A 19,611-nucleotide genomic window follows, 5' to 3' on the forward strand; every position below is an offset into this window, starting at 1 on the left:
TAGAGACAGTAATGTAAGCTCACAGGACATTTATGACACTTTGTTGCCTCTTTTCAGTGGTGGAAATACGAATGTAAGTTCCAATGAGGCAAATGTACAGCCTATGGGGGTTTCTGAAAATGTTTTAGAACAGCCTATTACTGATGCAGATGTACATGATGTACTTGATGAGGAAAGGGCTGAAAATGAGCAGGCTAGAGGTATGCCAAAATGGCTGGTGCACACTTTGCGTGACAGTAAATTGGATGCACCTTTATCTAGTCGTACTCGTTCAGGCTCTCGCCATGCATCTTATGCATCAGATTGTTATGCTTTGGCTGTGTCTAGTTTACATGATGTTGACGAGCCTCTGTCTTTTGATGAAGCACAGAATTCAGAAAATTGGATTGCTGCCATGAAATCAGAATATGATGCACTTATAGAGAATGACACATGGACTTTATGTGATTTGCCTCCTGGCAAAAAGGCCATTGGTACGAAGTGGGTTTACAAGTTGAAACGCAAGCCGGATGGTGAGATCGATCGCCATAAGGCTCGACTTGTTGCAAAGGGTTATGCACAACAAAAAGGCATAGATTATGAAGAGACTTTTGCTCCCACTTGTCGTATGACTACTGTGCGTTTTCTATGTGCATTGGCAGCTCATTTTGGTTGGGATGTACATCAATCAGACATTGTTACTGCTTTCTTGAATGGTGACATATTTGAGGAAGTTTATGTAACGCAGCCTCGCGGTTTTGTCATAAAAGGACAAGAGGACAAAGTGTGCAAATGTAAGAAGGCTTTGTATGGGTTGAAGCAATCTCCTCGTGCTTGGTATGAGAAAGCTGACACTCATTTGGTTAAACGAGGCTTTCGTAACAGTCCAACAGAAAGCACATTGTATGTAAAGCGTGAGGATGATGTATTTCTCATTGTGGTTCTTTATGTTGATGATTTGCTGATCACTGGACCAAATGAGAGACATATTGCTCAATTTAAGGCTGATTTGAATGCTACTTTCAAGATGAAAGATTTGGGGTTGTTGCATCATTACTTGGGTATACAGTTTAAGCAGTGTGATGGTGGTATTGCCTTGTGTCAGAAAAGTTACATAGAGACATTGCTATGTAAGTTTGGACTTGAGGATTGCAAACCTATTGCCACTCCCATGGAAACAGGTTTGAAGTTGAGTCTACATGATGCTGGTGATCCTGCTGATGTCACTCTTTACCAAACTGCTGTTGGCTGCCTCATTTATGTATGCAACACGAGGCCAGATATTCAGTTTGCAGTCTCGCAGGTCAGCAGATTTATGCATAGCCCAGGGTCTAAGCATTGGCAGGCTGTCAAGAGGATTTTCCGCTACCTTAGTGGCACTTTACATCTTGGGTTGTTTTATCCCAAGGGGGGATCATTGCCGCCAGACTTACATGCTTTTTCGGACTCAGATTGGGCTGGTTGTTTTGACACGCGAGTGTCCACAAGTGGTTTTTGTTTCATGCTTGGCAGTTCATGTATATCATGGTTGAGCAAGAAGCAACCTACTGTGGCCACTTCGAGTTGTGAGGCTGAGTACAGGGCAGTCTTCACAGCTACGGTTGAGTGTGTATGGCTCAGACGCCTTATGGCTGACTTGGGTGTTGGACAGGACACTGCCAACACTATCTACACTGACAGTCAGAGCGCATTGGCAGTTGCGAGGAACCCAGTTTTTCATGCTCGCACAAAGCACATTGAGGTGCATTACCACTATGTCAGGGAGAGGCTCTCAGCAGGAGAGATCAGCTTGGCTTATGTGCCAACACAGGACAACCTTGCAGATCTTTTCACAAAGGCATTGTCTCGTGAGAAGCTTGAAGCTTTCCGCAAAGCTTTGGGCTTACTCCCCTTTGTGGACTGATCCTGTCCTCAGGGCATGGCACTTCCCTTTACTCATGTGCCAGCTCTCGTTCACCGCATCACTCCAGGGGGGATTTGTTACCATATACATGTGGTAGTGATGTGTGTGAACACACTAGGACCGCCGGGGCATTTTTTCCCTCTTTAGGAGGTTTTTTCCCCCGTGCATTTTATATACGCCCATCACTCTAGGGCTATCTATCTTTCCATTGCACACTAAGTAATATACTCTCTATTGTGTGCCTTGAGCTTCCTTCGTCTTCTCCAAGCTGTGTGTGTTTCTCTGCAACCCTAATTCCAACAATTGAGTTCACTTCCTAGTATCCACCAACTTGCTAAGTGCGACGGGGGAACCTACATGACCTTGCACTGAGCCTAGACATCCTCTTACTATACGACTTCCAGTGCCGACCAACTTCCCGTCTGCAGGTGAAACTACCGTTCACATTGGCCATACAATGTCCGACCATTTGCAACTACAAAAAGAGGGTCTCCAAACTAAACAAAAATCATTGGAAAGAAACCAACAACTAAGGTTAGCAGTTGCCACGTCCTCGTGACATAGTTAACAGCTGCCACGTCCTCGTGACATAGTTAACAAGGTTAGTGCGACCTAGTAGAAAGAGATTATGAGCCAAGTAGAGGAGTTGTTAGAAAAAGAGCTGATTCAACCTAGTTCTTCACCCTTTTGCTATGTGTCAGATAATAAAGGTAAGTGGGAAGAGTATTTACCCATGCTTGAGTATGCATACAACAATACGGTGCATTTGTCAACAGGCAAGGCACCTTTTGAAATTGTTAAGGGTGGCAAAAAGGTTCCTTCCATTTTGCACACAAAGGACAAGATTAAGAAGTTGATCGATATGAAAAGAATATGGATGAAATGTATAAGAAAATCAAGCTTGCCTTAAAGAAGACTCAAGTAAAGCAGAAAAAGGCTATTGATCGTCACCATCGTGAACTCTTGTTTTCACTTGATGATTTGGGTTCTTTTGCGGTCTGAAAAGGCAAGGTTAGAGAAGATGAAGGGCAAGGAAAGGTTGTTTCCCAAGCTCAGCATGCGTTACTATGGGCCTTTTCAACATAGTCACAGAAGACGCCCATTTTTGGGCTTCCCATCCCCACTTGCCGTCCAACCCTCTTTTTTACACTAAAAATCCATTTGAGACCCGTCCCTTGTCCCCCATCCCCACTCCTCGGGATGCGTCCCTTGTGACTATGCTTTTCAAGTACTTGACAAGATCAGTGATGTTGCGTATAGGCTGAAATTTCCTAACACTTGGAACATTCATAATGCGTTTCATGTGAGTTTTCTCAGACCCTTTGTGCCACAAGATATGCCAGATGAAGATCAACCAAAAGTCGAGGAACTTGATAAGCTCTTGGTACCTGAGCAGGTTTTGGCACATAAGAAGCGAAAAGTATGGGACAAATTTCGAGACGCTATTTGTTGAAGTTCAAGAATTATCCACCTATGGATGCAAAGTGGATGGAAGAGAATGAACTTTTGGAGTCATCAAATATATTGCAACTTTACCTTGAAGCCTTTGGGTTACAACCTACGTGTGCCCCAACTCAACGTGCTTAAAAGAGGGGTGATCATGGAGCTAGCACATCACATGTACATACGGATTCAGTGGATTAGAAGTGTACATCGCTCAACAAGTGTTAAAGGTACAATGCTCAATTCTATGATAGATGGAAATGACAAAAGTATGAAGGTTTCATTAAGTCATTTGTATCTATGTTCCATGACCTTTCTTGCGGATAATATGATGATAAAAGGGTGCTAATCACACTAAAGCATGTATATATGGCATGCAATCGAGGACGTTTGCGATATCAAGAGGAGGGTATGTCACGAGAGTGTGACAGCCACTAACCTGAGTTGTCGGTTTCTTTCCTTGAATTTTATTTATTTCATTTTGGGACCCTCTTTTTGAAGTCAAAAATGGCCAGACATTGTATGGCCAGTGTGAAACTGCCGCGGCCAAGAGTTTCATCCGCAGCAATGAAGGCCAAGTCGCCACGAGATGGTTCGGCCAATCGACACTCAAATCCGAGCAATTAAGGGGTGGCTAGGCTCATTTCAAAGTCATTTAGGGCCCACGTGACACTTTATAAGTTGGTGGTTACTAGGAAATTAACTCAAATGGGCATAAGGGACACTCGCGGCTCCTGTGCAAATCTGCAAGATATCTCAGTTGATGGGGGCGCAAAATTGAGAGAGAAGCCTGATCTTCTTCATTGTGAAGCCCATAATGTGTGTGAGTAGTGGGTGCACATTTATAGCTTTAATGGAAAGCTTGCCTTCTCCTCTGTTCTATGTAGCAAGATGATTCCGCAATCGTGCCCTTTTGAATACAGGAACGTGATGGCCAGCTCAAGGGTTACTCATCTGTATATACAGTTGTGTGGGTTTATGCGTGATTGCCAAGGCAAGAGCCTCTTGCACAAGTACTGGATTAGCTAATTGCTAATCCCCTGCATCCAAAAGCACTAAACCCTAAAAGCATCTGCTCCCAAAAGCTAGCGCTAGAGTGATTTGCGAATATCCGTACAACCTGCCGTGTAGCAACACTAGCACAAAACGTGGAAATCCATACAGTCTTGCCACGTCATTGTCCGTACAGCCTGCCAAGTGAGCATGTCAGCGCGTTTTACGAACATCAGCTCCAGACTTCAAGCGTTTTAGGGTTAGGCCCCTCGGATGGTGCTCATAAGTTCTTTAAGTTGGTTGGTTCAATTTCTCTTGTCTACTCGGTCATTTCTCTTCGAGTTCGACACGCCACATCATCACTTTGTGACCCCCCCCCCCCCCCAAACCCCAACTTGCTTTTACTCAAGCGCTGACCTTATATATATATATATATACATATATATATATATATATATATATATATATATAGAGAGAGAGAGAGAGAGAGAGAGAGAGAGAGAGAGAGAGAGAGAGAGAGATTTTTTTTAAAATTAAGAGAAACTAATTTTTAAATCCAGTTTGTCTTTAGAGAGAGGAAATCTCTATGTTTAGAGAGAGATTACTCTGCAGACTTTTAGAGAGAAAATCCGCCAAGATAGGAAATGTGTGATTCAGGTTCAGAGAGAAAATCAGCTCTCTCAAGAGGGAGGAAATAGAATCTAGAGGAAAGTGGATACAACACAGGTACATTCGAATCAGAGGCCTCCCAGAGGGTTGGGAGAAAGATGACATGAACCTGGACAATGAAGAATACACACGGAAACAGACGTTCTCAAAGAAAAACTAGCCAAGTCTGTCAAGTTTGTCAACGTCAGGGAGCCCTTCTACATAGAGGTCAAGGGAAAACAAGCAAAGGTCAATTAACTAACTATACATGAAAGAGAAGATATCTGTATCTAGACATGAAGCAGACATGCTCATTGGGAGGCACCTCAGTTTGGATAATGGGTGAGCTCACCACATTGCAACTAAAGAATAGGGCTACGAAATTAGCTAAAGTCAAGTGAGGCAAGAAAGAATGGCAAATCGGCAGTATACCGAGGAGGGAAAACAGTTAGTAGAGATTTCAGAAATTCAACACCGAGTTCACCATCCCCATAGAAGCATCCTTCACAATATGCTACACATAACTATCTTTCTTGTAATCATCCCCCTCTTATGAGTCAGAAGAGGATCACAGAAGATGGCAGGTTTTCTTTTCTTTTATGCCTTTTATGGCAAGATACTCAAAGTGGAATGTAACCTTCACAATGTAGATTTGTCCTACAAGTCCACCTCGGCCTCAAAAGGACGTTAATAGAACTTTCTTTCTTTGTCTTTTCTTTCTTTATGACCCCCCATTCCGTCCAGTTCCCTGTTCCTGTTTCCATTCCGTATTCCGTGTATGTATGTATTTTTGTACTTTGTTACATGTTATTACTTGAAATGTGGGGTGAGGGAAAAAAGCGGATTGTAATTCCCACATTTCCTACCCTTTGGCATGTCATTTTGATAGGAAACATTTCATGCAACAGATGTATTCCTCTAAGCATCCCAAGTGGCTTTGACTGAGAGGAGAGCAACAAAGGCCAAGACCCTAATATTTCATGCACACTACAAAGCAATGCAAAAAGTGGTGGCCAATCAAAGGCAACAAACTAGCCATAGATAATAGTAGTGCCCAAACATGAAAAAACAAGCAACCCTCTCAGCACCTGATGATGAAAAAACCAATAGGAGCTGAAGATGTCTAGTGCATTGTCACAATTGGACGGCCAGTTGACACAAGGCACCTTGCTTGATTCAACTTGCAGGAGGAGAGTAGATCACACCTTCACTCTGCTTGGATGGATCAAAAATGTAGGGTGACAGTCATTTTGGAGGCTACCTAACATTTTTGACTTGAAAGCCTCTCTCATTTTTTCAAAGGAATAAAAATTCACCTTTTATATACAACTCAAGCAGCATGCTTGTCACAAAGGACAAGCTGCATGGCATGATCTTTAGCAGCAAACTTTAAAACTGGCATGCAAATCCGCGATAAACTTATGAAACGTTTTAGCTCTCATAAAACTACAAATTTCATGTTTTCAGGCCGAGGGTAGTCTTGCATATGACTACAATTAACTTACAACTTGCAATGATCTTTTGAAAGATGGTATAGAGTGGCAATGATCAAACCCTTGTAGAAAAATATATTATGCACTAATCCACGCTAAACTTATGAAATATTTTAGCTCTCATAAAACTAAATTTTCACGTTTTCAGGCCAAGGGTAATCTTGCATATGACTACAATGAACTTGCAACTCGCAATGATCTCCTGAAAGATGGTATAAAGCAGCAATGATCAAACTTAAGAGCAAGATTTGTTATGCAGTAGCATTGTATTGGGTTCTGTGCATGTAGAACACAGCAAATGAAGCATGCCCGTCATTAGAAGTTGTCTTTGTTTGCGTAGATATGACTCTGTGGGTGCAACTGCCGGTATGTATGTTCATGGTATGCAAGGCTTACAATGTATTTGTGTGTATGTCAAGTTTATTAATACCAAGACTTACAATATGCAACTGCCAGTATGTATGTTCATGGTATGCAAGGCTTACAATGTATTTGTGTGTATGTCAAGTTTATCAATACCAAGACTTACAATAACAGTCTGGTTGCTTCGGTGCCCTTGGAGATGACTATCTGAAACATCTTCTGCTCTGGTCATGGATGATGGTTCAACTTTGTCCTTAGAGTTCAAGGAACTCTTATCTGCATTCTCTGACAAGTCCGGGTAGTTGCTGAAGCTACCTTCCTCTCTCCTTGGCTTTTCTAAACTTACTCCTAACACCTCCCTCTTCCGAAGTGCAATACCTGAAGTTCCCTGGCCAGAATCGTCATACAGCGACTCAAGATAGTAGTACTTTTCCAAGATAGCTCGGGTGCCTGGCTCAATAACGGGCTGATTCTGCAAACTGAGGCATTGATAAGCTTTTTCAGCTTTCAAGCAAAGACTCTAGCATGCACACGCAGACGACAACATTAGAATGAAGGAGGTAATAAAAACCACAGTTTGCCTGTAGCTTACATTGAAATTAATTTCTCTTGCAGATAACTTCCATCAAGAGTAAGAAACTCTTCAAAGCAATGTCTGACAGACCAGGACAGAGACCCATAGGCACCTGCAGACGCAAAAGCTGCACAAAGCATTTCAAACTTCAAGCGTAAAAGACTAGAGAAACTTAAAGGCACATGAGTGTCCTTTGACCAAAAACATCCTATGGAAGCTTGCACAGTTTATCTGCATATGCACCTACCAAAGGTTCCAACCAGCTTTGGCATAAGCGGCACTCTTCCTATTAATCCACAAGCTGCCTCGCCAAGCGAAAATAAATGTGTCAGAATACAGAAATTATGGACATTCCTGACCAGAAAAATATTCCATGACCAAAAAGGGAGGGACATAATCTTCACAACGCTGAGCAAGGAAAAGTTTGTAATTCCCTTATAACCTCTCATATATCCTACAATCACGAAGTATCCAATTGGCAATTAAAAAAGGAAGGGGGGAGAGTGAGAGAGAGAGAGAGAGAGAGAGAGAAAAGAAAGCCTTTCAACGTCTATGTGAGGCCGAAGTCGGCCTATAAGACAAATCAAAAATACATGTGTGTATGTCCTCTGTCTATCGGAAAAGACAAAATAGTTCAAACAGGTACAAAATAAAAGAGAGAAGGACGTCTCGTGGGTGATGAGATCTATGGGGGGTGGGTGGACCCTAGTTCTAGGGATATGTGCATGAGGTGTGTATATGCTGAGGGTAGGGGTAGTACAACCATACAAATGCATCAATCTAGCTAGCTCCATCCTGTGCTAATGGGGGGGATGTAAAATGTAGTACATGGGAGGGTCGGGAGCAAGGGCTGTCCTGATGAACGTCTTTGGGTGAGCCATCATCTGGGCTCGTCTCTTCTCAGAAGCTTGATGTGCTCGAGTCCGGATCTCCTCGATCTGTCTGCGGTGGAGTCGTGGGGCTTCGCCTCAGGTAGCCCGTGGGTGTTGTCTGGCCCGGCTCGCCTCGGCCTGCTGAAGGGTCACTAGTGGAAGGGGTGTAGCTCTCTGAAAGAAATCAATGAGATGTGACTGTCTCCCCCCCCCCGGGGTCTTTGTAGATGGCTGCAAAAGTGTGTCCCTGTGCCTTTGTATCTCTAGCAAGTAGCACCCCAACTGTCTCTAATCTTGAGAGTGCATGATATCTCGGAAGGTAGGCTGTCCTCTGAAACTAAAAGGAAAGGAGTGGCTTTTTCCAAAGTTTAGCATGAGGTATTATGGCCCTTTCCAGATTAAAGAAAAGATAAATGATGTCTCCTTTCAACTCAAGCTGCCTAATACTTGAAGATTCACAATGGATTCCATGTGAGTCTCTTGAAACCTTTTAAAGGTGATGTGCCCGTTAATGGGGAGCCTGATGAGCAACCCAAAGTGGAAGAGAGCGAGGAGATACTCGTTCTTGAATAGATTTTGGCACACAAAAGATGAAAGGTAAAGTGATTCGGCGGTTCTTGGTTAAATTTAAGAACTATCCGACATTAGACGCAAAGTGGGTGGAGGAGGACCTAGCACATACTCCTCAGATTTTGGAACTTTACCTTGAAGCATTCGGTTTAGCATAGTCTACTCCGATAGAACCCCGAACTCAGCAAGGGTGAATCTGGTGCAGCGGGTCTGCACAAGAGGGGAGTCACTCCGCTCCTCAGTCAATAGATTAGCTCGATTTGAATAAGGTCACTAATGTCCCCTTTGGGTTTCAGGGATACTAATGGGCTGACACTATTCTATTGAATGACTTTATGAAACGGAATTCCCGAGATTGAAGATGATTGATTTGTACTCTCTCACTTGACTTGTTTGAGTGACTGCACCATTTCGTTCTCATAAATCTCTATAGACATGATCGCAATAAGGATTAGCTAATAGTGCATCAGTGAGGTCCGGAATGGATCTAGATGCGATTACTAAATACGTTGCTGGCAGTCATGGTCTGAGACTTGGAATGAATTTTTCTGTGATTGATTTGTCATGTGATGTCCTGTGATGTCCCGTGATGTGACTGTCGTCTTTGTACTAATGCTAGAGGTGTCGTGTCTAGTGTGTCGGTACTTAGGGTCAGTGTCTAATGAATTGGTTTATGGCCTTTGTCTGTTTTGCAGGCATAATCGAGGGCGATTACAATTCTTTCAAGAGGGGGGTATGTCACAAAATGATGACGTGGCATGACTTCCCGCGGAGTGCTGACGTAGCCACTGTACGGACAGGTGACGTGGCTAATCGTACGGATTTTCGAAATCTACGTTGACATGCTGACGTGGCAGACAGTACGGATTTCCGCGTTTTGCTCTGACAGGTGCTGACATGGCTGCCTATACGGAATTCCGCTTTTTGCGATAGCTGATTTTACTGCAGATTTTGAGCCAGATGCTTTTCAGAGATTTGCAGTTTGTTTAAGAAAGTTCTCTTTGAAATTTGTTTTAAATGGATTGTATCTGTTCCGCGGCTATTTGGCGTCCCACAACCTCACCCAAAAAGCTGACGAGAACTCAGTTGTGAGACCCTCCTCCTACCAATGAGGTGCTGCAACAAGATGAGCCTCTCTCCGTGCTACCAGTATGTGACGTCCCAGTCGAACAGTGTACTGAAAGAAAGGGATGACTGGATGGTCGGCTGAGGCGAATGGGTCCCTCCAAAACCACTCTCCACGATCCCACTGCACTCATGCCAGTGGAAAGCTCTCCCAAGCCCAAAGCCTCCAGTGGCCAGTCTAAGAGCTACTGGGTCAGGATCTATGACACAAGTCCTCCCACAGATGCCCACAACTCGGATCCCCTCTGAAAACAGTACTCTGCAACTTGTGGGGCCTCAACTGAAACTCGGTGTAAAGGACCCTCACCCTGTAGCTCGAAAATTAGGGTAGGTGCAGTCTCTGAACAAGCCCGAACTACGATGAGGACCTCCAGTCGCGTGAAGGCCCCCATCCATCTGGACGTTGCCGACTCGAGAGGTGTGAGCCACTCAGCTGGTACTGCCTTTGTGATGTCCTGACACACGCTCTGCACCCCTCTCATGCCCTGTAGCTGGATGCTCTGAAGCTCCTCTAACAAGCTTGAGAACTGTCGCCAGTCACCTAAGGTGCGTGTTGGACCCTCTGCGGGACCCCAAGAAACATGAGGCCTACTACCAACCAAGTGGCCTCTCCGAACCATGGGGTTTTAAACAAGGGGCTGTCTCGCAGACACTCCTCCGTGCAAGTATGCTGGTGCTGCTCGAGGCCTCTCCTCAACCGCTCCCAGGAGCGGACCAGACTCACAGCAAAACGGTCCTCCAGTCTCTTGCTCAGGCCAACTCTACGCATCTCTATGAAAATCCATCTCGTCGAAGGTCTCCAAGGGCCTCCAACCTGAGGCACACTAGCACTAAGCTGCTAAAGCAAAAACTCCTTCCAAGGCTCCTCCCCTGGAAGAAATCCTCTGACAACAAACTTCCCAAGAAGGGCTTTGCTCTGCTGTGTCGGGTCTATGATCCCCAACCCCCCTGAGAACAAGGAAGAGTGATGACCTGCCAGGCCACTTTGGCCAGGGCTATCTAAGTGTCGCGCCCTGACCAAAGGAAATTCCTGATCAGCCTCTTTACTTGGCTAATGCAGGAACTCGAAAAGATCCAACAAGATGTGATGTACCACATAGTAGCCAACAACAACTGTTGGCCACTACAACTCTGCCTGCCAAAGAAAGTCGTGCGGAGCTCCAAGGTAACAGCTTCCTCCTGATGGACAGGAGAAGGGGAGCAATCTGTTGCTGAGGAGACAAGTCCAAACCAACCTGAGGCTGACAGCCCAAGTATCGAACTGTAGTCCCTGGGGGAATCCATCTGAAACCCTCACCTGGCTGCCAATCAAGCGTAGGAGCACAACCACCCGAGAAAGCCACTGTCTTTCTTGAGTTGATCCGTGCGCCTGATGCACAACAAAAGGTCTCAAGAGCCTGCTCACACCTGTGACGGTTGGCCTCCTGGCCCTCCAAGTACAAAGTTGAGTCGTCTGCAAACTCAGTATCTAGTAACTCGTCGCCCCGAATAGGGAGCACTAAGCCACGTAGACCAACCTGCTGTGAAACCAAAAATCTGCTCATCACCTCAGCATAGAACAGAAAGAGGAAGGGGACAAGAGGTAGCCCTGCCTGACCGAATGTGTGAGCATGAAGCGATCTCCTCTAATACCAGCCAAAAGTAACTGACTGTGTGCCCATCTGTAAAAAGCTCACACACCTCTGATCCAGGCATCTGAGAAGCCCATCCTGCGTAGAGTGCCCTCCAAAAAGTCCCAGTCAACTCTATCATAGGCCTTGTCAAAATCGAGAAGAAGTATCACCAAATCCTCACCACGGAGGCGAGCGAGGGCAGAAGCCTCCCAAAATGTAAAGATGTTGTTAAGGATACTATGCTCCTTGACAAAACCTGTCTGTGTCCCATGTATAATGCTCTCTAGAAGTGGCTGAATCCTCAAACTCAGAGCCTTGGCAAGAATTTTGTAGGCTGAGTTGAGGATGGTGATGGGCCCCCACTGTCGAATCTCATCCAAGGAGCCACCCTCCTTGGGAATGAGGTAAATCAAACCCTCACTCATGCTGTCAAGCAACATCTCCCCTATGTGCAGGATGTACTCAAAAGCGCTGCAGAGATCTGAGCCAAGCAAGTCCCAGTACTCTAAGAAAAAGCTAGGAGTCAAACCATCCTCATCTGGACAACTACCACGGGGTGAGGGCCACGTGAAGCTCCTCTAGCTAAAGAGGCAGCTCAAGCCTTTGGTGCATCTCCTCAGTCACAAGACAAGGCATTTGTGCCCAAACCTGCTCTCTGCATGCATCCTGATGCTCTGACTGAGGCTCTGCTGACAGCAGGTCACGGTAAAGGTCAGTAGCAACTGCTCGCATGTCCTCGGGCTCAGAAGCAACTGACCCGTCAGGCCTCCTCAACTGGTTGACCCTGGCATGCGTATGTCCGGGTCCTACTGTCTCAAAGAAAGCCCCCTGTCTGGTTTTAATACTGGTTTCATTGATTAGTGATTTAATCCCAGATAAGAGTAGTGAGAAATGTTGTTTGATAATGTCTGAACCTTGGAACGCAACAAACGGGATGTCTAAGGAGTCTTTCGTTGTATGCTTGAAAACCTCGGAATGACACTGACGGAATGTATGGGGAGCGTTTCGTTGTACGCTCGAAAACCTATGAACGACGCAGACGGGATGTCTGGGGAGCCTATAGTTGTATGCTCGAAACCTCCAAGCGACGCAGGTTGCGGTTTGGGAAGCGTTTGGTTGTACCAGTTCTCTGAGCTCATGGCCCGAACCTTTTTAGGTTATTTGCGGGGAGAGTGACGAGGTGGTCGTTGAGTAGCTTCATACCGCACACTGTCTGTCTCGAGGGAGTGCTTAGCGGCGCTGTTTGTTGTGTTTTGTAGCATGCATATGTGAGCATTTGTGTTGCATTGCGATGTGCCAACCATTGAATATTCCTAATTGGGTGACATTGCCTATGTATGTAATTTTAGGGCATCGAGACACCCTTTCAAGAGTAGCACGGTCCGGGTGTGATGGCTAATTTTACTACGTAAGAATATCAAAAGCTCTGACATGGAATGACAACTCATTGTCCCTCAGAATGCCCCTCGGAAATTTTTTTGAGCTAACTTGCAGATATACAATAATCGTGAACGATTACTCTTCTTTCAAGAAGGGAGAATGTCGCAAACTGCTGACGTGTCAAGCCACTAAAGACCTTAGCCAACTTGCAGATCCTGGCCAAGGGGCCTACACACACACACACACACACACACCAGATTCTTGGCGTAGCAACTGCTAACGTGACAGCAGGTGTACAGATTCCCACATATTAGGTTGGACTGCTAACGTAGCAACCTGCCTGCAATCTGCGCTGACGTGCTAACGTGGCACAGTACGGACCGCCGCAATTTGCGCTGACAGTCTGCTGGCGTGACAGCTATACGGAATTATCGCTAGCAGCTTTTAGGCCAAATGCTTTTGGAACCAGATGCCTTTAGAGTTTGATGCTTTTCATGTAACTGCTCTTAGGCCTAAGGCCTTTAAATATGTGGCAAGGACTCACTATCTGGTATGCTTCCGCATGAAGGTGCAGATACTGACGAACCGTTGTACTGAGTTGAAGCAATGTAAAGAAATACCGAAAGGGGCGCCACGGTTTGGGGCCAGTGTTCTCTTGGAGTGCAAGTCCGCCACTCCCTGTCTCGTGAGTCGTGCATCTCTTTTAGTTCACTTGTTATTCGAAGTGCTTAAAGTTGTTTAGTGTGTTCTTTTTTGTTGGCATGAGGTGCTGTCCCGTTACATAGTCAACAATCATTTGGAGGGATCAAAATAACGACCTTCCCTCCTCTATAGAATGCCAACTTGCCTTTCTTCTTAACTGCTATAATATGCGGCATACATTTGCGCATACGTGTCAACTGGATCCGACTAACGTCATCCCCCAGAGACACACGTATGCTTGAGGGTTTTTCTCAATAAAAGGAACTATCTCCTAGCCTCTAATATAAGGAAGCAGAGGATAAGGGCTAGTTAGTTCGAGCTTCCGCCTTCCCTGTCCGTAGTAGTCTTCTTCTTCCCCACTCTCCAAGAAATTGTATGTGTAGGGTTAGTGATACCCAGAAGTCTGCAAAGTGTCTGTGTCATCTTCTAATGTATAATGCTTGAGACCCGTCAACCTCACATGAAAAGACCTAGTTCGCCTCCTCTTTTCCTCTTCCAAGGTAGCATTAATTAGTGAGGTCGGAGATGAGTGAGCAAGCTGATCTTTTCCCTTTTTAGCTACCTGTATCCATTGGTCCGCTTCTTCCACTTACTTATGTGTTTTCTTGAGCATCTCCGTCCAAGTAGTTGTCACAAGACGGGGCACCACGTGCCAATAGAAAAGAACAGACTCGACAGACTTTTAGCACTTCCATAACAACTGAACTGAGAGAGAGAGAGAGAGAGAGAGAGAGAGAGAGAGAGAGAGAGAGAGAGAGAGAGAGAGAGATGACACGCGACACGGAGTGGCGGAATTCCACCCCAGAGAGAATTGGCCCCAAACCTTGGCGCCCCTTTCGGTATTTCTTTATATTGCATCAACACAGTACAAGCCGATACTCTAGACTCTCCAGCTTCTCCAGGAAGCATGCCAGAGAATGAGCCCATGGCCTCATATTTAAAGGCCCTAGGCCCCAAAAGCAGTTTTACATGACAAGCCTTCAAACTCAAAAGCATCTGGTCCAAAAGCAATGCTCAAAAGCTGCCAGCGTAATTTACGAAGATCCGTACAACCTGCCACGTCACATGTCAGTGCAAAGCACAGAAATCCGTACGGCCTGCCACGTCAGCACTGTCAGCATAATATCCGGAGCATCCGTATTGCTGCCACATCATCAGCTGCGTGTGTGTGTGTGTGGGTGGGTTCTGCTTTATTTTAATTCCTTTGTCACCGGGGCCCCATCGGACGGGGTCCCCATAAGTTGGTAGGACTTCCTCTTCTGTTACTTGTTCTTCTTAGGGTTTAGGCCCTCGGCCAAGATCTGCAAGTTGGCTCCATTCTTAAAGGCTTTGACAAGTCAGCAGTTCGTGACAGTAGTGGCCCTTCCACCTTCTTTTCCTCTCTGGCTTGCATAGTCTCACGTCCTCTTGTATCATGGTGACCTCTTCAATAATGCTTGGGCGTAACTCTCCATCTTTCCCTTTCTGCAAATTTCATGCATCCTCTAAATCCTCTTTTAGTTTGTGATGAACACATCCTGCCCATCCATGTGACCCCGCAAATTCGTACATTCCTCCAGATCCTCTTTCAGTTTTGTCATGGACACATCCTGCACATCTATCCGACCCTGCAAATTCGTACGTTTCTTTAAATCCTCTCTCAGTTCTGCTATAGTTGCATCTTGCACATCTATGCGATTTCATACATTCTGTTTCCAGTTTTTTTATCTTGTCAGTAAGTTTCTTGTTAACAATGTTCAAAGCATGACCTGCTTCCTTCTTCAATTTACTGATTGCAACATTAATGAGTGTTTCCACCTCAATGCTTCCATAACTGGAACTGAAGGGAAGTTCCTTGAGGGGTATTTCTGCCAATTTTTTATGCTAAAACTTACAAATTGTGCAAGTACTGTGTTTCTGTTTGTGTTACCAATTTCAAATGTCTGAAGTAAAAACCTGCAAATTTTTTAAAACTACAGATTCCCTGAAAACTTACAGGTACCAATGTGCCGTTACATCTTGTGATACAAGCTGCTCCCAGCTTGCTAAGCTAACCCCTTGCTTGTTCCACCCATGCAGCCCCTCTGCTTGCGATAAGTAGGCAGCCCCTTAGCTCAAAGAGAGAGAATGACGCATTTATGCGATCTTGAGGAACCAGAGAGCTATGCAAAGAAGCTCCAGGTTTTAGCCACTTGAGTTACCAACTAGCACTTCACCAGCTCTTCATTAAGATAGAAAACATGTTTTGTCAGCACAAACAAGACATGCGTAAATCACGCCTTAGCCACCATACAAACCAGCCTGCTAGTAAATTTTACATTGATTCTTATGACTATAATAAAATATTTCAGAACTTTAATGGCTCGCATCTTTTAATGCACCTATGGATTTGAGCCCCTAGATGAACCTTTCTGGCAAGAAACTTGATGTGAAATATGAATAAGTAGAGGTTTATATGTGTGCATGCATGAGGCCACCCATGAAAGTCGTTGTTTGCAATAGCTGCGTGCAGACTTCACCCAAAGGCATTGCAAAGCCAGAAGCATGCACTTTTTTTTAGAGGGAAAGCATCTTTTGGGGAAATTTGTGGCTGCTCTGAAAATCAAAAACAACTAGTTCCAGACCTGCGTAGAGTGTGCTGCCAGCTACTATGAAGGCTCCTTGAGCAATAGATTGTATTTTGCTCTGGCACCTTGCTGCTGCCTCAAGTTCCTCTTTAGATGGCCTATGCTGAAAGGGGGCAAAGCCAGTTAGTATCAGATTAAGTCAATAATACAAACGAATTAGGAACTTTCAAAAAAAACAGCTACCAAAAAAAAAATCTTCTGAAATCATTTTCAAGAGGCAAAGCTGCCAAAGGTTTCTGTTTTGGGAACTTCAAGATAAGAGTACTTACTGACATAGCATTATTGTGACGAAACAGAACTCCTCATCGGCACTTGCACCCCCATATCTTTATAGAACAAGCTTGAAGGCACAAAAGGTAAAAGCAAAAACAGGCACAGACTTGCAGATCCTTCAAAGTACAAGAACTAACAGAAGTACGTGAAAAAACATAAGGAGGGTAGCTCGTCTATATACAATCTCTAGTTTGATCCAAAAAATAAACTCGGTCAAAATATGTTCCTTCTGAAACGGCACATTCAAATATCACTTGTCTTTGTTGCTCTTCACACACACGCCACACAGGAGTATAATCAATACAAAGGTCTTCATAATTTGAAATTTGTATGGCCAGCATTACGACTACACTATACACTCAGACGAATCCAGGAAAATCCCAAGTTCATCTTTAAAGGAAAATGCAAGTTATAGACTCACGGTTGTTATCCTTAAGACAACAAAACTGTCAACTCCATCTTGCCTGATATTGACTGTCTCAGGTTTGTGACATGGCATGACACTCACCTTAAAAGATTGGCCGAGGTGACAACGAGGGGGGTTAGGGTTTGAAAACCTAACCAACTCAACATGGATCAAACGCTGGCACCAGACTTTCGTGATTTGCACCACGTTTTAAGGGCTGCCATGTGGCATGCCTACAGCCCAGCTTGGAGGGTTTTCTATGTGCAGCTTTTGGGGAGTCTGCTTTTAGAACTCAAAGATTTTGGGGGCGCCCTATTCTTGGGCCCACTTGTAAACCTTTATAAGTGTGCCCAAGGCCTCCTCTTTGGCAAATTAACTTGGAAGCACTTGCAGAGAGAGGACCCTCGGACATTGGACTTTGTGGAGCATCAATAATAAAGAAATAGCGGAAGAGGCCAGTACATCTAGAAGCAGAACTCCACCGCTTCGTGTCGGCTCTCCTCTCTCTCTCTCTCTCTCTCTTCTCTCTCTCTCTCTCTCTCTTTCGAGTTCAATTCAGTTGTTTATAGTTTTCTCACGTGAGTTGTTGTAGATCTTTGGCTTAGAGTATCCAGATCTATTACAGTGGTATCACAGCTCAAACGATTCTTCTTCTACGGAGGATCCGATCCCTTTTCCTGCAGCACACATGTGAAGAGGAAACTATTCCACCGACTACCCGGCTTCGCAAAGCTTAAGTCAACCCCAACCCTCGCAAGGGATCAGCAGAAACCAACGGGTGTAACGAACTTGGACACCCCAAGTCAAGATTCTGTCGCGACACAGCAGAGATTCACTTAGAACAATCCACAATTTAAGAGAGAGTCGACACGGCCCGGCGTAGTTCCATGCCAAGAGATATTGGCCCCCAAAGACTGGCACCCCTTTCAATATTTCTTTTATATTAATCTTTGAGCAAAGTACACTTCCCGCAGGTGCTCGCTCTCAGACTCTGCATCCATATGCTCTAAGAAGTGAGCCCCCCTTGGGTCACTTATAAAGATTACAAGGGTTGCTAAAAGCAGAGCCCCAAAAGCATTAAACTCAAAAGCAATGAGCTCCAAAAACAACTTGTCAAAAATCTGCCGATAAAAAGCGCCAGCACTGATTGCGAAAATCTGTATAGCCAGGCCATGTCAGCAGCCAACGTAAAACGCGAAAAAATCCGTACGCTGCCACGCCAGCTAGTCAACTTTCCGGGGTCCGCATTGTCTGTCGTATCCGCTACCACGTCAACAATCCGTACTGCTTGTCCAGGGCTTGCCAGGGTGTTGCCACATCATCAGTTTGACATACCCCCCTCTTGAAAGAATTGTAATCGCCCTCGATTACGCCTGCAAAACAAACAAAGGCCATAAACTGTCTCAATAGACACTGACTCTAAGTACCGACGCACTAGACACGACACATCTAGCACTTGTACAAAGATGAGAATCACATCACAGAAAAATTCATTCCAAATCTCAGACCATGACTACCAGCATCGTATTTAGTAATCGCATCTAGATCCATTCCAGACCTCACTAATGTCCGATTAACTAATCCTTAGTGCAATCATGTCTATAGAAATTTTATGAGACCAAAATGCTGCAGTCATTTTGTTTTCAGTTCTTGCACTCAAACACGTCAAATGAGAGAGTACAAATCAATCATATTCAACTTCAGGAATTCCGTTTCATAAAGTCATACAGCAGAATATTGTCAGCCCATCAATATCCTTGAAACCCAAAGGGAACATCAGTGACCTTATTCAATCGAGGTAATCTATTGACAAAGGAGCGGAGTGACTCCCCTCTTGTGCAAACCCGCTGCACCAGATTCATCCTTGTTGAGTTCAAGGTTCTATCGGAGTAGACTATGCTAAACCGAATGCTTCAAGATAAAGTTCCAAAAATCTGAGGAGTATTTGCTAGGTCCTCCTCCTCCATCCACTTCGCATCTAATGCCGGATAGTTCTTGAATTTAACCAAGAACCGCAGAATCACTTTACCTTTCATCTTTCTTTCCTTGTGTGTCAAAATATGTTCAAGAACGAGTATCTCCTCGCTCTCTTCCACTTCGGGTTGCTCATCAGGCTCCCCATCAACTGGCACATTACCTTTAAAAGGTTTCAAAAGACTCACATGGAATGCATTGTGAATCTTCCAGTATCGGGCGGCTTGAGTCGAAAGGAGACATCATTTATCTTTTCTTTAATCTGGAAAGGGCCATAATACCTCATGCTAAGCTTTGGAAAAAGTCGCTCCTTTCCCTTTCGTTTCCTTAAGTGTGCCTTCTCAAAATGTAAGAGCACCCAATCGTCTTCCTTTAATTTCAAATCTCGTCGATATCGATTTGTTGCCTTCTGATGTTGTTCTTGAGATTTCTCTAAAGCCTCCCGGACCTTAGCAAAAGCAGTGTCCAAGTTCCTCGTGTACTGGTCAGCTTCAAAAATCTTGTCCTTAGTGTTGAGAAAGGGTGAAATCTTCGGACCACCTTCAATTATCTCAGATGGCGCCTTCCCCATCGAAGAGTGAACCGTGTATTGTAGGCAAATTCCACCAAAGGCAAAAAATTCCCATTGAGTCTTCTGATCAGAGATGTATGACTTCAATAAACCCAGAACAATTGAATTTGCAATCTCATATTG

The 19,611-nt window shown here is 44.7% G+C and overlaps 1 protein-coding gene across 2 annotated transcripts in view; it reads right to left on the bottom strand.

Moving 5' to 3' along the window:
- The window catches only part of LOC147424385 (uncharacterized), a 103,073-nt gene that overhangs the window by 36,579 nt on the left and 46,883 nt on the right, over window positions 1-19,611 (bottom strand). For both annotated transcript variants that reach the window (XM_086500656.1, XM_086500655.1), the window contains 4 exons: window positions 16,262-16,367; window positions 7,644-7,697; window positions 7,415-7,523; window positions 6,989-7,301 (listed from right to left, as the gene is read on the bottom strand). In XM_086500656.1, coding sequence (XP_086356782.1) covers window positions 6,989-7,301; window positions 7,415-7,523; window positions 7,644-7,697; window positions 16,262-16,367 — 582 coding nt within the window. The remainder of the gene's footprint in view (window positions 1-6,988; window positions 7,302-7,414; window positions 7,524-7,643; window positions 7,698-16,261; window positions 16,368-19,611) is intronic.

This window comes from Adiantum capillus-veneris, chromosome 25 (assembly GCF_014529385.1).
Source record: "Adiantum capillus-veneris isolate H3 chromosome 25, ASM1452938v2, whole genome shotgun sequence".
Classification (NCBI taxonomy): domain Eukaryota; kingdom Viridiplantae; phylum Streptophyta; class Polypodiopsida; order Polypodiales; family Pteridaceae; genus Adiantum; species Adiantum capillus-veneris.